At 45.3% G+C, this 18,734-nt stretch overlaps 1 protein-coding gene across 1 annotated transcript in view; it reads left to right on the top strand.

The window, feature by feature from the left end:
• Positions 1 to 8,841: 8,841 nt before the first annotated feature.
• LOC135572792 (endophilin-A1-like) overlaps positions 8,842 to 18,734 on the top strand; it is a 34,275-nt gene continuing 24,382 nt past the window's right edge. Inside the window, exon 1 of the mRNA XM_065021212.1 lies at positions 8,842 to 8,982. Within this exon, the coding sequence (XP_064877284.1) occupies positions 8,938 to 8,982 (45 nt within the window). The 5' untranslated portion in view covers positions 8,842 to 8,937. The remainder of the gene's footprint in view (positions 8,983 to 18,734) is intronic.

Here is an 18,734-nt window from a genome sequence, read left to right on the forward strand (position 1 = left end):
TTAATTATTATTTTGGGTACGAGGGATCACTTGTTTTAATTATTATTTTGGGTACTGATATTTTGGTGTTGGAGAATAATCAGAATTGGTTGGTAACATATGTAAGATGTTTTATATTCATCATATGTTTGTAAGTTACTTCTCATCAGAATGTTTATTTTTGTATAATACTGTGGCGGGGTTGCAGTTATCTGTTCTATGTCAAGACTAAGTTGTTATTCGCTGAACGATAAATTATGCCAATGCTGTCTGGCTATGTGCGTTTTTGCTATAAAGGATCTCAGTTGCAATGTGTAAGGGACTCTCAGAGAATTCATTGATAGTGGAAAGCCTTCCCAGAAGAGCGGAGGCTGGCTGTTATAGCAGCAATGTTCCAACATCTAGTGGAAAGCCTTCCCAGAAGAGTGGAGGCTGTTATAGCAGCAATGTTCCAACATCTAGTGGAAAGCCTTCCCAGAAGAGTGGAGGCTGTTATAGCAGCAATGTTCCAACATCTAGTGGAAAGCCTTCCCAGAAGAGTGGAGGCTGTTATAGCAGCAATGTTCCAACATCTACTGGAAAGCCTTCCCAGAAGAGCAGAGGCTGTTATAGCAGCAATGTTCCTACATCTAGTGGAAAGCCTTCCCAGAAGAGCGGAGGCTGGCTGTTATAGCAGCAATGTTCCAACATCTAGTGGAAAGCCTTCCCAGAAGAGTGGAGGCTGTTATAGCAGCAATGTTCCAACATCTAGTGGAAAACCTTCCCAGAAGAGTGGAGGCTGTTATAGCAGCAATGTTCCAACATCTAGTGGAAAGCCTTCCTAGAAGAGTGGAGGCTGGTATAGCAGCAATGTTCCAACATCTAGTGGAAAGCCTTCCTAGAAGAGTGGAGGCTGTTATAGCAGCAATGTTCCAACATCTAGTGGAAAGCCTTCCCAGAAGAGTGGAGGCTGTTATAGCAGCAATGTTCCAACATCTAGTGGAAAGCCTTCCCAGAAGAGTGGAGGCTGTTATAGCAGCAATGTTCCAACATCTAGTGGAAAGCCTTCCCAGAAGAGTGGAGGCTGTTATAGCAGCAATGTTCCAACATCTACTGGAAAGCCTTCCCAGAAGAGCAGAGGCTGTTATAGCAGCAATGTTCCTACATCTAGTGGAAAGCCTTCCCAGAAGAGCGGAGGCTGGCTGTTATAGCAGCAATGTTCCAACATCTAGTGGAAAGCCTTCCCAGAAGAGTGGAGGCTGTTATAGCAGCAATGTTCCAACATCTAGTGGAAAACCTTCCCAGAAGAGTGGAGGCTGTTATAGCAGCAATGTTCCATACTTCTAGTGGAAAACCTTCCCAGAAGAGTGGAGGCTGTTATAGCAGCAATGTTCCTACATCTAGTGGAAAACCTTCCTAGAAGAGTGGAGGCTGTTATAGCAGCAATGTTCCAACATCTAGTGGAAAGCCTTCCTAGAAGAGTGGAGGCTGTTATAGCAGCAATGTTCCAACATCTAGTGGAAAGCCTTCCCAGAAGAGTGGAGGCTGTTATAGCAGCAATGTTCCAACATCTAGTGGAAAGCCTTCCCAGAAGAGTGGAGGCTGTTATAGCAGCAATGTTCCAACATCTAGTGGAAATCCTTCCTAGAAGAGTGGAGGCTGTTATAGCAGCAATGTTCCAACATCTAGTGGAAAGCCTTCCCAGAAGAGTGGAGGCTGTTATAGCAGCAATGTTCCAACACCTAGTGGAAAGCCTTCCCAGAAGAGTGGAGGCTGTTATAGCAGCAATGTTCCTACATCTATTGGAAAACCTTCCCAGAGGAGTGGAGGCTGTTATAGCAGCAATGTTCCTACATCTAGTGGAAAGCCTTCCCAGAAGAGTGGAGGCTGTTATAGCAGCAAAGGGGGGACCAACTCCATTTAAAGCCCATGATTTTGGAATGAGATGTTCGACAAGCAGGTGTCCACATACTTCTGGTCATGTAGTGTATGTATAGATTGCATTTTGATTACTGCTACAGTGCTGTTTGTATATCGTTTTATATATATATATACATATTTATTTATTTGTACTTTTTTTTTGTAAATGTTTTCCGAACTCATAATTTTCTTTACTGTATTGTTGGTTAAGGGCTTGTAGGTAAGCATTTCACTGTAAGGTCTCCTGTTGTATTCGGTGAAAAATGTGAAAATCTCATTTCATTTAATTGGATTCGCAGTTCTTGAATTCTTGTTTCTTTTGTATTTTTTTGTGTGTTAATTACTTGTGTACTTGTTTGACATGTCCATTATTAGGTGCTAGTAATATAAGCAATTCACTTTAGTACCATATGTCTCCCCCTGATCTGTTTCACCTGTCCTTGTGATTGTCTCCACCTCCCACCAGGTGTCACCCCCTGATCTGTTTCACCTGTCCTTGTGATTGTCTCCACCTCCCTCCAGGTGTCACCCCCTGATCTGTTTCACCTGTCCTTGTGATTGTCTCCACCTCCCTCCAGGTGTCACGTCCTGATCTGTTTCACCTGTCCTTGTGATTGTCTCCACCTCCCTCCAGGTGTCAACCATCTTTCCCATTATCCCCTGGGTATTTATACCTGTGTTCTCTGTTTGTCCGTTGCCAGTTCGTCTTGTTTGTTCAAGTTATTCAGCGTTTTTGTTCTCAGCTCCTGTTTTTCTCCAGTCGCTCTTTTCCTCGTCCTCCTGGTTTTGACCCTTGCCTGTCCTGACTCTGAGCCCGCCTGCCGTCCTGTACCTTGGACCCACTACTCCGGATTATCGAACCCTGCCTGCCTTGACCTGTTGTTTGCCTGCCCCTGTTGCAATAAACATTGTTACTTCCACACAGTCTGCACTTGGGTCTTACCTGAAACCTGATACCATAAGCACGTTAGTACCTGCTAAACGGTGTCTATGACCAATAACCTTTGATATAGAAACAATCCCGTGGAAAAAGTACTCAATTGTCGAGTAAAAGTATCTTTACCATAACAGAAAAGTGAAAGTAACCCAGTAAAATACTACTTGAGTCAAAGTATTTGGATCTAAATATACTGAAGTATCAAAAGTATAAAAGAAAGCACAATTGTCTTGTTTATATTTATTTACTGATATCAAGGGGCACACTAAAACACTCAGACATAATTTACAAAGAAGCATTTTTCTTTATTGAGTCCGCCAGATCAGAGGCAGTAGGGATGACCAGGGACATTCTTTGATAAGTGTGTGAATTTGACCAGTTTCCTGTCCTGCCGAGCATTAAAAAATGTAACAAGTACCTTTGTGTGTCAGGGGAAAATGTATGGAGTAAAAAGTCAATTTTCTTCAGGAGTGGAGTAAAAGTTGTCAAATAGAGTAAAGTACAGATACCTGCAGAAAACGACTTAAGTAGTACTGTAGCGACCCGCACAGACAGCTGTGTGTTATGTGTTCGGCTAGTAGGTGGTTGTGTTGTACTTACCAGTACCCAGTGTTCGCGGGGTCCGACATGCCAATTAACCTGCTATCTGCCAATCACAGGAATGCCTGGAATGTTCTGATGCCGGGCATCCTGGTGGTTGGTGGAGAGGCGTGGAGGGGGGATGGAGCATTGGAAGTTAAGACCAGGTTTAGCCTTTGTTCTCTCTCTCTTACGTCTGGCCTTCACAAGAGGTTGGCTTGTGGTTTCTCTTTCATTTATTTGGCGTGGGCTACAGCCAAACAGGAGCCTGTGTAAAGTTGGGTCAATAAACCGTCAATTCGTAAACTCAAACCTCTGTCTGGACAATTGCTCCTTTATGATCTAGTCAGGTCAGTACACTGCTTTCCACCACTGCTCACAAGACTCGATGTCCCTCTTAATGTAGGAAGAATCTAGAAAAACCGCCAGGCCGAATCACATTGTTTCAGCACCATCAAACTCGCAGACAGCAATCTCCTGTCATGAACATGCGCACTGCCACCTCACGTCACAGACGTGCCTACGTTACAGCTGTCTCTGCACAATACCGGTCAGTACTATCAGGGATCCTTGGGACGTCCATAGAAAGCGGCACATGTCCGGAGCGCCATGCCGGCACCTCTATTTTTGGGGGGTAATTGCATTTAAAATAAAGTAGCCTATCTCCGGCCCAAATTCACACACTGAGGCAAAAAAGGTTGATCAAAGCGGAATGAAGACGGAATCTACATTGAATAGCAATGGAGATTGAGCATTAATTTCCCGATTCTTGTCAGTGTACGTGTAATTCATGAAGGCACACTTTTAAATATGATTAACTCTTAAAAATCTACATATCAACCATAATCGGACCGACGCTTTAGTGCGTGTCGGTGTGTGCTGCGTGTGTGCCAGTGAGAGTGGGCCATTGCCAGCCGAGAGAGACCGCGACATTTCATAAGAAAGTATAAAATACTGCCTGACAGGCTAACTTAGATTACAATTTCAAAACATAATTTAACATAACTAGAGGTGATCTCGCTAGTTAACTATTCATGTGGTTGTCCCCTTTCCACCGGCACTGTAGAACCTAAATAGACCTGCACCGTTGAGAAACGGAGCTTCCCCTCTAAACATCAAACATGTTCTAAGAACAGCCTAATTGACAAATAACTTGCTGTTCATAGATCTCCCCTGAAACATTAATATTGAGCCTTAATATATAAACATGCCTTAGTTAGATACCTTGCTTTGAAGTAGCCTACCTTATTCTTTAGACAAAAGTATTGGGTTGTAATGTTGCAATATTGCATATCAAGGGTGGCCAATCATCCTACAGGATAGTTACTGGGTGGCCAATCATCCTACAGGATAGTTACTGGTTGGCCAATCATCCTACAGGATAGTTACTGGGTGGCCAATCATCCTCCAGGATAGTTACTGGGTGGCCAATCATCCTCCAGGATAGTTACTGGGTGGCCAATCATCCTACAGGATAGTTACTGGTTGGCCAATCATCCTCCAGGATAGTTACTGGGTGGCCAATCATCCTACAGGATAGTTACTGGGTGGCCAATCATCCTCCAGGATAGTTACTGGGTGGCCAATCATCCTACAGGATAGTTACTGGGTGGCCAATCATCCTCCAGGATAGTTACTGGGTGGCCAATCATCCTACAGGATAGTTACTGGGTGGCCAATCATCCTACAGGATAGTTACTGGGTGGCCAATCATCCTACAGGATAGTTACTGGGTGGCCAATCATCCTACAGGATAGTTACTGGGTGGCCAATCATCCTCCAGGATAGTTACTGGGTGGCCAATCATCCTACAGGATAGTTACTGGGTGGCCAATCATCCTCCAGGATAGTTACTGGGTGGCCAATCGTCCTCCAGGATAGTTACTGGTTGGCCAATCGTCCTCCAGGATAGTTACTGGTTGGCCAATCGTCCTCCAGGATAGTTACTGGGTGGCCAATCGTCCTCCAGGATAGTTACTGGGTGGCCAATCATCCTCCAGGATAGTTACTGGGTGGCCAATCATCCTCCAGGATAGTTACTGGGTGGCCAATCGTCCTCCAGGATAGTTACTGGGTGGCCAATCGTCCTCCAGGATAGTTACTGGTTGGCCAATCGTCCTCCAGGATAGTTACTGGGTGGCCAATCGTCCTCCAGGATAGTTACTGGGTGGCCAATCGTCCTCCCGGATAGTTACTGGGTGGCCAATCATCCTCCAGGATAGTTACTGGGTGGCCAATCATCCTCCAGGATAGTTACTGGGTGGCCAATCGTCCTCCAGGATAGTTACTGGGTGGCCAATCATCCTCCAGGATAGTTACTGGGTGGCCAATCATCCTCCAGGATAGTTACTGGGTGGCCAATCATCCTACAGGATAGTTACTGGGTGGCCAATCATCCTCCAGGATAGTTACTGGGTGGCCAATCATCCTACAGGATAGTTACTGGGTGGCCAATCATCCTCCAGGATAGTTACTGGGTGGCCAATCATCCTACAGGATAGTTACTGGGTGGCCAATCATCCTCCAGGATAGTTACTGGGTGGCCAATCGTCCTCCAGGATAGTTACTGGTTGGCCAATCGTCCTCCAGGATAGTTACTGGTTGGCCAATCGTCCTCCAGGATAGTTACTGGGTGGCCAATCATCCTCCAGGATAGTTACTGGGTGGCCAATCGTCCTCCAGGATAGTTACTGGGTGGCCAATCATCCTCCAGGATAGTTACTGGGTGGCCAATCATCCTCCAGTATAGTTACTGGGTGGCCAATCATCCTCCAGGATAGTTACTGGGTGGCCAATCATCCTACAGGATAGTTACTGGGTGGCCAATCATCCTCCAGTATAGTTACTGGGTGGCCAATCATCCTCCAGGATAGTTACTGGGTGGCCAATCGTCCTCCAGGATAGTTACTGGGTGGCCAATCGTCCTCCAGGATAGTTACTGGTTGGCCAATCGTCCTCCAGGATAGTTACTGGGTGGCCAATCGTCCTCCAGGATAGTTACTGGGTGGCCAATCGTCCTCCCGGATAGTTACTGGGTGGCCAATCATCCTCCAGGATAGTTACTGGGTGGCCAATCATCCTCCAGGATAGTTACTGGGTGGCCAATCGTCCTCCAGGATAGTTACTGGGTGGCCAATCATCCTCCAGGATAGTTACTGGGTGGCCAATCATCCTCCAGGATAGTTACTGGGTGGCCAATCATCCTACAGGATAGTTACTGGGTGGCCAATCATCCTCCAGGATAGTTACTGGGTGGCCAATCATCCTACAGGATAGTTACTGGGTGGCCAATCATCCTACAGGATAGTTACTGGGTGGCCAATCATCCTACAGGATAGTTACTGGGTGGCCAATCATCCTCCAGGATAGTTACTGGGTGGCCAATCGTCCTCCAGGATAGTTACTGGTTGGCCAATCGTCCTCCAGGATAGTTACTGGTTGGCCAATCGTCCTCCAGGATAGTTACTGGGTGGCCAATCATCCTCCAGGATAGTTACTGGGTGGCCAATCGTCCTCCAGGATAGTTACTGGGTGGCCAATCATCCTCCAGGATAGTTACTGGGTGGCCAATCATCCTCCAGTATAGTTACTGGGTGGCCAATCATCCTCCAGGATAGTTACTGGGTGGCCAATCATCCTCCAGGATAGTTACTGGGTGGCCAATCGTCCTCCAGGATAGTTACTGGGTGGCCAATCGTCCTCCAGGATAGTTACTGGGTGGCCAATCATCCTCCAGGATAGTTACTGGGTGGCCAATCGTCCTCCAGGATAGTTACTGGGTGGCCAATCGTCCTCCCGGATAGTTACTGGGTGGCCAATCGTCCTCCAGGATAGTTACTGGGTGGCCAATCGTCCTCCAGGATAGTTACTGGGTGGCCAATCATCCTCCAGGATAGTTACTGGGTGGCCAATCGTCCTCCAGGATAGGTACTGGGTGGCCAATCATCCTCCAGGATAGTTACTGGGTGGCCAATCATCCTCCAGGATAGTTACTGGGTGGCCAATCGTCCTCCAGGATAGGTACTGGGTGTACAAGCTTTTGTTCAAACATTGTAGCCTAAACATCATCTGCTCAACAGGACATTAATAAGCAGACTTGGGTGTTTTCAGGGCTGTATCATAAACCAAGCCTGCACAGCCAGCAGCTCTCCAGGTGGAGGGTTGACCACATGTTGACACCATGAGACTAACCGTGCAGTTCTACTTTGTGGGGGTTTAAGTGCCCTGATCAAGGGCACAACGGCAGAAGATGGTAGTTCGACATGGAATCAGACACAGCAGCATTCCAGTGTCAGTTATACCACTGGGCTGGATAATGCCTTTTCATGTAGGCTATAATAATAGTCATGAACATGTGGTTAAAAGCCACAGAGAGGTCATGGAAACGGTGTATGAAGCCTTTAACAGTGAATAATCAGAGGTCTCGATAAGGTTAGGGTTATAACCCTAGGGTTAGGGTTAGGGTTAGGGTTATAACCCTAGGGTTAGGGTTAGGGTTAGGGTTATAACCCTAGGGTTAGGGTTAGGGTTAGGGTTATAACCCTAGGGTTAGGGTTAGGGTTAGGGTTATAACCCTAGGTGTTAGGATTAGGGTTAGGGTTATAACCCTAGGGTTTATAGCATAATGTCATTTGGTTAGGGTTAGGGTTATAACCCTAGGGTTTATAGCATAATGTCATTTGGTTAGGGTTATAACCCTAGGGTTTAGGGTTAGGGTTATAACCCTAGGGTTTATAGCATAATGTCATTTGGTTAGGGTTAGGGGTTAGGGTTATAACCCTAGGGTTTAGGGTTAGGGTTATAACCCTAGGGGTTAGGGTTATAACCCTAGGTGTTAGGATTAGGGTTAGGGTTATAACCCTAGGGTTTATAGCATAATGTCATTTGGTTAGGGTTAGGGTTATAATCATTTGTGAATTTCGGTGAATGTAGTCTAACTGACCGACTTCATGCACTCCTTTCATCCTCAAATCAGGCACTGCCTAAAACCTAACCTTAACCCTAACCTTAACCATAACCCGTACCCTAACCTTATCCACAAACCTAACCTTATCCACAACCCATACCCTAACCTTAACCACAACCCTAACCTTATCCACAACCCTAACCTAAACTTAACCCTTACCTTAACTATTTGAAATGTCGGCTTCAATGGGGCGGCAGGGTAGCCTAGTGGTTAGAGCGTTGAACTAGTAACCGGAAAGTTGAAAGTTCAAATCCCCGAGCTGACAAGGTACAAATCTGTCCTTCTGCACCTGAACCATAAAGGCTTAAAAAAAAAAAGAAGGTTTTTTTTAAATGGACGTCCCAGGGATACCAGATAGCGTGTAATGCCAGTCCGAATGATTTCGCTGGTTGTATTTGGACAGAGCGATTCATTCTGTTATGACGCGGGGACACCAGTGTAAACTAATCTACGCAACGGCAAAACACTCGATAGATAGAAAGAAAAGCGGATTATAATTCCTTGTTTTGAAACCCAGAGGGTGGATAATCGTGGATTACTTGGTGAACGCAAGTGGACACCTGGTCGAACTAGAGCGATGTCTGTCGCGGGGCTGAAAAAGCAGTTCCACAAAGCCACCCAGGTAGGTTTCCGTTAACGGTTCTGTGTTTCTATCGGTACCTCGATCGGGTAGACTATTTTTGTTTCGATGGTGATAGCTGATCAAAACAGCTACAGTGAATACAATGGCAGGTAATTCTTAAATCATTGTGGACTTGTCAAGAAGGGAAAGGAGAGAGAATTGTGATTGAGATGTTAAAGACACAATATCGTTAGGCTACATTGTCTATGTATGTGTGGCTGGCTCCCATACCCATAGGCCTAACATACCATCACTAGCCTACATGGCTAGCCTGTTCCAAAGGATGCAACAGAAATGTATCTTTGTAGAACATACACTGGGTGGACAAAACATTAAGAACACCTGCTCTCGCCATGATAAAGACTGACCAGGTGAATCCAGGTGAAAGCTATGATCCCTTATTGATGTCACTTGTTAAATCCACTTCAATCAGTGTAGATGAAGGGGAGGAGACATGTAGATGAAGGGGAGGAGACATGTAGATGAAGGGGAGGAGACATGTAGATGAAGGGGAGGAGACATGTAGATGAAGGGGAGGAGACATGTAGATGAAGGGGAGGAGACATGTAGATGAAGGGGAGGAGACATGTAGATGAAGGGGAGGAGACATGTAGATGAAGGGGAGGAGACGGGTTAAAGAAGGATGTTTAGATACATGGATTGTGTATGTGTGCCCAGTGGCGACCCGTCATTCAGGGAAGGTGGGGCAGAGCCTCACATTTTTTTTTGGGGGTTTGCCTGTTTTGCATGTTTTTTTGGCATTAATACGTGTCACACATCAGTTGCAAACAATGTAAAAAAAAGAATTTAAAAAAACATTATTTGAGTTAATAAATTAATTAATAAAGCTGCATACAATCAGGTTCTCTTTTTTTGCTTTCTTGATTAAAGCAGCTCCAAAATGCGGTTGTTTCAGTCAGTGCTTTCTGTGGTGGTGGGGCAGCCAGGGGGTAATACACAGCGTAGGGGTTGGTAATGTTCTGTAGCTCAGTGCTTTCTGTGGTGGTGGGGCAGCCAGGGGGTAATACACAGCGTAGGGGTTGGTAATGTTCTGTAGCTCAGTGCTTTCTGTGGTGGTGGGGCAGCCAGGGGGTAATACACAGCGTAGGGGTTGGTAATGTTCTGTAGCTCAGTGCTTTCTGTGGTGGTGGGGCAGCCAGGGGGTAATACACAGCGTAGGGGTTGGTAATGTTCTGTAGCTCAGTGCTTTCTGTGGTGGTGGGGCAGCCAGGGGTAATACACAGCGTAGGGGTTGGTAATGTTCTGTAGCTCAGTGCTTTCTGTGGTGGTGGGGCAGCCAGGGGGTAATACACAGCGTAGGGGTTGGTAATGTTCTGTAGCTCAGTGCTTTCTGTGGTGGTGGGGCAGCCAGGGGTAATACAGCGTAGGGGTTGGTAATGTTCTGTAGCTCAGTGCTTTCTGTGGTGGTGGGGCAGCCAGGGGGTAATACACAGCGTAGGGGTTGGTAATGTTCTGTAGCTCAGTGCTTTCTGTGGTGGTGGGGCAGCCAGGGGGTAATACACAGCGTAGGGGTTGGTAATGTTCTGTAGCTCAGTGCTTTCTGTGGTGGTGGGGCAGCCAGGGGTAATACACAGCGTAGGGGTTGGTAATGTTCTGTAGCTCAGTGCTTTCTGTGGTGGTGGGGCAGCCAGGGGGTAATACACAGCGTAGGGGTTGGTAATGTTCTGTAGCTCAGTGCTTTCTGTGGTGGTGGGGCAGCCAGGGGGTAATACACAGCGTAGGGGTTGGTAATGTTCTGTAGCTCAGTGCTTTCTGTGGTGGTGGGGCAGCCAGGGGTAATACACAGCGTAGGGGTTGGTAATGTTCTGTAGCTCAGTGCTTTCTGTGGTGGTGGGGCAGCCAGGGGTAATACACAGCGTAGGGGTTGGTAATGTTCTGTAGCTCAGTGCTTTCTGTGGTGGTGGGGCAGCCAGGGGTAATACACAGCGTAGGGGTTGGTAATGTTCTGTAGCTCAGTGCTTTCTGTGGTGGTGGGGCAGCCAGGGGGTAATACACAGCGTAGGGGTTGGTAATGTTCTGTAGCTCAGTGCTTTCTGTGGTGGTGGGGCAGCCAGGGGGTAATACACAGCGTAGGGGTTGGTAATGTTCTGTAGCTCAGTGCTTTCTGTGGTGGTGGGGCAGCCAGGGGTAATACACAGCGTAGGGGTTGGTAATGTTCTGTAGCTCAGTGCTTTCTGTGGTGGTGGGGCAGCCAGGGGTAATACACAGCGTAGGGGTTGGTAATGTTCTGTAGCTCAGTGCTTTCTGTGGTGGTGGGGCAGCCAGGGGTAATACACAGCGTAGGGGTTGGTAATGTTCTGTAGCTCAGTGCTTTCTGTGGTGGTGGGGCAGCCAGGGGTAATACACAGCGTAGGGGTTGGTAATGTTCTGTAGCTCAGTGCTTTCTGTGGTGGTGGGGCAGCCAGGGGTAATACACAGCGTAGGGGTTGGTAATGTTCTGTAGCTCAGTGCTTTCTGTGGTGGTGGGGCAGCCAGGGGTAATACACAGCGTAGGGGGTTGGTAATGTTCTGTAGCTCAGTGCTTTCTGTGGTGGTGGGGCAGCCAGGGGTAATACACAGCGTAGGGGTTGGTAATGTTCTGTAGCTCAGTGCTTTCTGTGGTGGTGGGGCAGCCAGGGGGTAATACACAGCGTAGGGGTTGGTAATGTTCTGTAGCTCAGTGCTTTCTGTGGTGGTGGGGCAGCCAGGGGGTAATACACAGCGTAGGGGTTGGTAATGTTCTCTAGCTGCTCTGTGATTGGGTCAGTGTTCAGTCACTCATGGGGACACAACGTCACCGCCAAATCTAAGGGTAGAGCTTGGAAATTCAAGCCCCTTGGGTGCTGCCATAGAGTTACATTAGAAGTGCCCATCCAAGAAGGCTCAAGGTCATTGGCCACAGATAAAATGGCGTCAAATCACCTTATATGTACAGGAGTTTTGATTGGACTGATCATGTCAACATCATACTTTCAAAATCTTAGCTAGCAGACATCATCCTGAATCAAGTCGAAAATCATCTGGCAAATCTTTTTTAGTCCTTGTCATATAAAAATAAATAATGAAGAGAAATTATAGACAAAACGTATCGGTGCTCATCGGCCATTGGACAAAAACATTACACAACAAGTTGGAAATCGCAAAATTCAACAATGGAAGGAATCAGTGACTAACTGCAAGAATTGCAAAGCAACTACAAGCCTGCTATTCAATGGAATGACTGTGTGGTCCCAAGTCTAGGTTTAAGGGTCTCTTTTCCAAGCTTAAAATGATAAACATTCAGCATTGGCCATGCTGTCAATCCAGCATGATTTCTGCCACGGTCAAAACAACTGTTAACTCGGAAATCTGACTTCAATGAGTTCAAGACAACTGGGAACTCTGGGGAAAAAACGAGCTCCGACTTGGAAAATACTCGGAATTGCAAGTTGGGAACTTTGGGCCTCTTTCTAGATCTACGACTTGAAGAACACTGACGTCATCATGATTGACTTTGTGTTTTTTTCCAGAGTTCCCAGTTCTCTTGAAAGCACCATAAATCCAGAGAATGATAGACTGTTATGACAGTTTGCCTACGAAGGCACACCGCACCTCCTTCCTGTTCAAGTAGCCAATGTGAAACGGCTAGCTAGTTAGCGGTGGTGCCTCCTAGTGGCGTTTATATCGGTGACGTCACTTGCTCTGAGACCTTGAAGAAGTGGATCCCCTTTGCTCTGTAAGGGTCGTGGCTTTTGTGGAGCGATGGGTAACGATGCTTCGTGGGTGACTGTTGTTGATGTGTGCAGAGCGTCCCTGGTTCGCGCCCAGGTCGGGTCGAGGGGACGAACGTAAAGTCTATACTGTTACATGAGCACAGCACAACAAGGTCCAAAAATGTATTTTATGCTGCTGCATAAATGATGTAATATGCCAGGGAGATATGTATACTGTAGCTGAGAATGTAATACTAAGTGTATATTGTGTAGTAAGCTGTTAGTAGCCCATGTGTCTCACCCTAATAATTTGGTCTATTTTCCCCTCATAGTTTCGCCTACTGATCTGACTTGGTGGTGAACATGTAGCCTATAACCTGTTTTAGAGAAATTTCATCATTGAATATTGTAAGAGCTTTTATTGCCTGCTTATATGCCCCCTTTATTTATCCTACGGTTCTGACATGGTGTACAGGGAGAACACTGTACGAACGGTCCATGTTCTGAATTCTGTCTCTGTACATTTCAAAAGTGCTGAACAAATAGTTATATTGACTATGTCCGCTCGCTCGTCTTAATCGAAATTACGGATTGCCTCTTTTTATTTATTTTTATTTCACCTTTATTTAACCAGGTAGGCTAGTTGAGAACAAGTTCTCATTTACAACTGCGACCTGGCCAAGATAAAGCAAAGCAGTTCGACACATACAACAACACAGAGTTACAGTGGGGCAAAAAAGTATTTAGTCAGCCACCACTTAAAAAGATGAGAGGCCTGCAAGGGCATTGAAGATGAAACGTGGCTGGGTCTTTCAGCATGACAATGATCCCAAACACACTGTCCGGGCAACGAAGGAGTGGCTTCGTAAGAAGCATTTCAAGGTCCTGGAGTGGCCTAGCCAGTCTCCACATCTCAACCCCATAGAAAATCTTTGGAGGGAGTTGAAAGTCCGAGTTGCCCAGCAACAGCCCCAAAACATCACTTCCCTAGAGGAGATCTGCATGGAGGAATGGGCCAAGATACCAGCAACAGTGTGTGAAAACCTTGTGAAGACTTACAGAAAATGTTTGACCTCTGTCATTGCCAACAAAGGGTATATAACAAAGTATTGACATAAACTTTTGTTATTGACCAAATACTTATTTTCCACCATAATTTGCAAATAAATTCATTAAAAATCCTACAATGTGATTTTCTGGATTTTTTTCCTCATTTTGTCTGTCATAGTTGAAGTGTACCTATCATGAAAATTACAGGCCTCTCCCATCTTCTTAAGTGGGAGAACTTGCACAATTGGTGGCTGACTAAATACTTTTTTTGCCCCACTGTACACATGGAGTAAAAGAAACATACAGCCAATAATACAGTAGAAAAATAAGTATATATACAATGTGAGCAAATGAGGTGAGATAAGGGAGGTAAAGGCAAAAAAAGTCCATGATGGCGAAGTAAATACAATATAGCAAGTAAAACACTGGAATGGTAGATTTGCAGTGGAAGAATGTGCAAAGTAGAGATAGAAATAATGGGGTGAAAAGGAGTAAAATAAATAAATACAGTAGGGGGAGAGGTAGTTGTTTGGGCTAAATTATAGATGGGCTATGTACAGCTGCAGTAATCTGTGAGCTGCTCTGACAGCTGGTGCTTAAAGCTAGTGAGGGAGATACAGTGGGGCAAAAGGGTATTTAGTCAGCCACCAATTGTGCAAGTTCTCCCACTTAAAAAGATGAGAGAGGCCTGTAATTTCATCATAGGTACACTTCAACTATGACAGACAAAATGAGAAGAAAAAAAACAGAAAATCACATCGTAGGATTTTTAATTTATTTATTTGCAAATGATGGTGGAAAATAAGTATTTTATGTAACAGACCTCATCCATAGTGAATCAACAACAACAGACGTTCCAACCGCGGGAGCACCACATTGAGGCAGGACGTGGCCTGATGGAGCACCACATTGAGGCAGGACGTGGCCTGATGGAGCACCACATTGAGGTGGGACGTGGCCTGATGGAGCACCACAGTGAGGTGGGACATGGCCTGATGGAGCACCACAGTGAGGCAGGACGTGGCCTGATGGAGCACCACATTGAGGTGGGACGTGGCCTGATGGACCACCACAGTGAGACAGGACGTGGCCTGATGGACCACCACAGTGAGGCAGGACGTGGCCTGATGGACCACCACAGTGAGGCGGGACGTGGCCTGATGGAGCACCACAGTGAGGTGGGACGTGGCCTGATGGAGCACCACAGTGAGGTGGGACGTGGCCTGATGGACCACCACAGTGAGGTGGGACGTGGCCTGATGGAGCACCACAGTGAGGTGGGACGTGGCCTGATGGAGCACCACAGTGAGGAGGGACGTGGCCTGATGGAGCACCACATTGGGGCAGGACGTGGCCTGATGGAGCACCACAGTGGGGTGGGACGTGGCCTGATGGAGCACCACAGTGGGGTGGGACGTGGCCTGATGGAGCACCACAGTGGGGTGGGACGTGGCCTGATGGAGCACCACATTGAGGTGGGACGTGGCCTGATGGACCACCACAGTGGGGTGGGACGTGGCCTGATGGAGCACCACAGTGAGGTGGGACGTGGCCTGATGGACCACCACAGTGAGGTGGGACGTGGCCTGATGGAGCACCACAGTGAGGTGGGACGTGGCCTGATGGACCACCACAGTGAGGTGGGACGTGGCCTGATGGAGCACCACAGTGAGGCGGGACGTGGCCTGATGGACCACCACAGTGAGGCAGGACGTGGCCTGATGGAGCACCACAGTGAGGTGGGACATGGCCTGATGGAGCACCACAGTGAGGCAGGACGTGGCCTGATGGAGCACCACAGTGAGGTGGGACATGGCCTGATGGAGCACCACAGTGAGGCGGGACGTGGCCTGATGGAGCACCACAGTGAGGCAGGACGTGGCCTGATGGAACACCACATTGAGGTGGGACGTGGCCTGATGGACCACCACAGTGAGACAGGACGTGGCCTGATGGAGCACCACAGTGGGGTGGGACGTGGCCTGATGTAGCACCACAGTGGGGTGGGACGTGGCCTGATGGAGCACCACATTGAGGTGGGACGTGGCCTGATGGACCACCACAGTGGGGTGGGACGTGGCCTGATGGAGCACCACAGACACACGAGTACAGGACTGTGTTGTCTGAGAGAGTAAGAGAGAGAGAATAGAGAGAATAGAGAGAGTGTTTGTGTCAGTCTCTCTCTCTCTTCTCTCTCTCCATCCCGCTTGCTCTCTTTTTCTCTCCATCTCCTCTCTCTCAATTGAATTTAAGGTCTTTATTGGCATGGGAAACATATGGTTATATTGCCAAAGCAAGACAATAAATTAAAGTGAAATAAACAACAAAAAATGATCTCACAGAAGTTCCAAAAGAATAAAGACATTACAAATGTCATATTATGTCTCTACACAGTGTTGTAACGAAGTACCAAAGGGAAAATAAATCAACATAAATATGGGTTGTATTTACAATGGTGTTTGTTCTTCACTGGTTGATCTTTTCTTGTGGCAACAGGTCACAAAAGCCCATCTGTAAACAGCCCACCCATCTACCTCATCCCCATATTGTTATTTATTTTTCTTCTCCTTTGCACCCCAGTATCTCTACTTGCAGATTCATCTTCTGCCGATCTACCATTCCAGTGTTTAATTGTTAAATTGTAATTACTTAGCCACTATGGCCTATTTATTGTCTCACCTCATTTGCACTCATTGTATATAGACTTTTCTATTGTGTTATTGACTGTATGTTTGTTTATTCCATGTGTAACTCTGTGTTGTTGTTTGTGTCTCACTGCTTTGCTTTATCTTGGCCAGGTCGCAGTTGTAAATGAGAACTTGTTCTCAACTGACTTACCTGGTTAAATAAAGGGTTAGGGTTATATATATAAATACCTGGTTAAATAAAGGGTTATATATATAAATACCTGGTTAAATAAAGGGTTAGGGTTATATATATAAATACCTGGTTAAATAAAGGGTTAGGGTTATATATATAAATACCTGGTTAAATAAAGGGTTAGGGTTATATATATAAACACCTGGTTAAATAAAGGGTTATATATATAAATACCTGGTTAAATAAAGGGTTATATATATAAATACCTGGTTAAATAAAGGGTTATATATATAAATACCTGGTTAAATAAAGGGTTATATATATAAATACCTGGTTAAATAAAGGGTTAGGGTTATATATATAAATACCTGGTTAAATAAAGGGTTAGGGTTATATATATAAATACCTGGTTAAATAAAGGGTTAGGGTTATATATATAAATACCTGGTTAAATAAAGGGTTAGGGTTATATATATAAATACCTGGTTAAATAAAGGGTTAGGGTTATATATATAAATACCTGGTTAAATAAAGGGTTAGGGTTATATATACCTGGTTAAATAAAGGGTTATATATATAAATAGCTGGTTAAATAAAGGTGTTCTCAACTGACCTACCTGGTTAAATAAAGGGTTAGGGTTATATATATAAATACCTGGTTAAATAAAGGGTTATATATATAAATACCTGGTTAAATAAAGGGTTAGGGTTATATATATAAATACCTGGTTAAATAAAGGGTTATATATATAAATACCTGGTTAAATAAAGGGTTAGGGTTATATATATAAATACCTGGTTAAATAAAGGGTTAGGGTTATATATATAAATACCTGGTTAAATAAAGGGTTAGGGTTTTATATATAAATACCTGGTTAAATAAAGGGTTATATATATAAACACCTGGTTAAATAAAGGGTTATATATATAAATACCTGGTTAAATAAAGGGTTATATATATAAATACCTGGTTAAATAAAGGGTTAGAGTTATATATATAAATACCTGGTTAAATAAAGGGTTATATATATAAATACCTGGTTAAATAAAGGGTTAGGGTTATATATATAAATACCTGGTTAAATAAAGGGTTATATATATAAATACCTGGTTAAATAAAGGTGTTCTCAACTGGCCACCTGGTTAAATAAAAAATATTGCTGCTGTGATGTACTGTGGTTTTTCACCCAATAATTTGTTTTCTAATTCTTTGTGGATCTGTGTAATCTGAGGGAAATATGTGTCTCTAATATGGTCATACATTGGACAGGAGGTTAGGAAGTGCAGCTCAGTTTCATTTTGTGGGCAGTGTGCACATGGCCTGTCTTCTCTTGAGAGCCATGTCTGCCTACGGCGGCCTTTCTCAATAGCAAGGCTATGCTCACTGAGTCTGTACATAGTCAAAGCTTTCCTTAAGTTTGGGTCAGTCACAGTGGTCAGGTATTCTGTCACTGTGTACTCTCTGTTTAGGGACAAACAGCATTCTAGTTTGCTCTGATTTTTGGTTAATTCTTTCCAATATGTCAAGTAATTATCTTTTTGTTTTCTCATGATTTGATTGGGTCTAATCGTGCTGTTGTCCTGGGGCTCTGTAGGGTGTGTTTGTGAACAGAGCCCCAGGACCAGTTTGCTCAGGGGACTCTTCTCCAGGTTCATCTCTCTGTAGGTGATGGCTTTGTTATGGAAGTTTTGGGAATCGCTTCCTTTTAGGTGGTTGTAGAATTTAATGTGTCTTTTCTGGATTTGAATAATTAGTGGGTATCGGCCTAATTCTGCTCTGCATATGTTATTTGGTGTTTTACGTTGTACTTCTTTCTCTGTCTCTCTCTCTCTCTTTCCTTCTCTCTCTCTGTCTCTCTCTCTCTCTTTCCTTCTCTCTCTCTCTCTCTGTCTCTCTGTCTCTCTCTTTCCTTCTCTCTCTCTGTCTCTCTCTCTGTCTCTATCTTTCCTTCTCTCTCTGTCTCTATCTTTCCTTCTCTCTCTGTCTCTATCTTTCCTTCTCTCTCTCTCTCTGTCTCTCTCTTTCCTTCTCTCTTTCCTTCTCTCCTTCTCTCTCTGTGTCTCTATCTTTCCTTCTCTCTCTCTCTGTCTCTATCTTTCCTTCTCTCTCTCTCTCTCTTTCCTTCTCTCTTTCCTTCTCTCCTTCTCTCTCTCTGTCTCTCTCTTTCCTTTTCTCTCTCTCTCCCTGTA

The sequence above is a fragment of the Oncorhynchus nerka genome, linkage group LG8 (genome assembly GCF_034236695.1).
Source record: "Oncorhynchus nerka isolate Pitt River linkage group LG8, Oner_Uvic_2.0, whole genome shotgun sequence".
In the NCBI taxonomy this organism is placed as follows: domain Eukaryota; kingdom Metazoa; phylum Chordata; class Actinopteri; order Salmoniformes; family Salmonidae; genus Oncorhynchus; species Oncorhynchus nerka.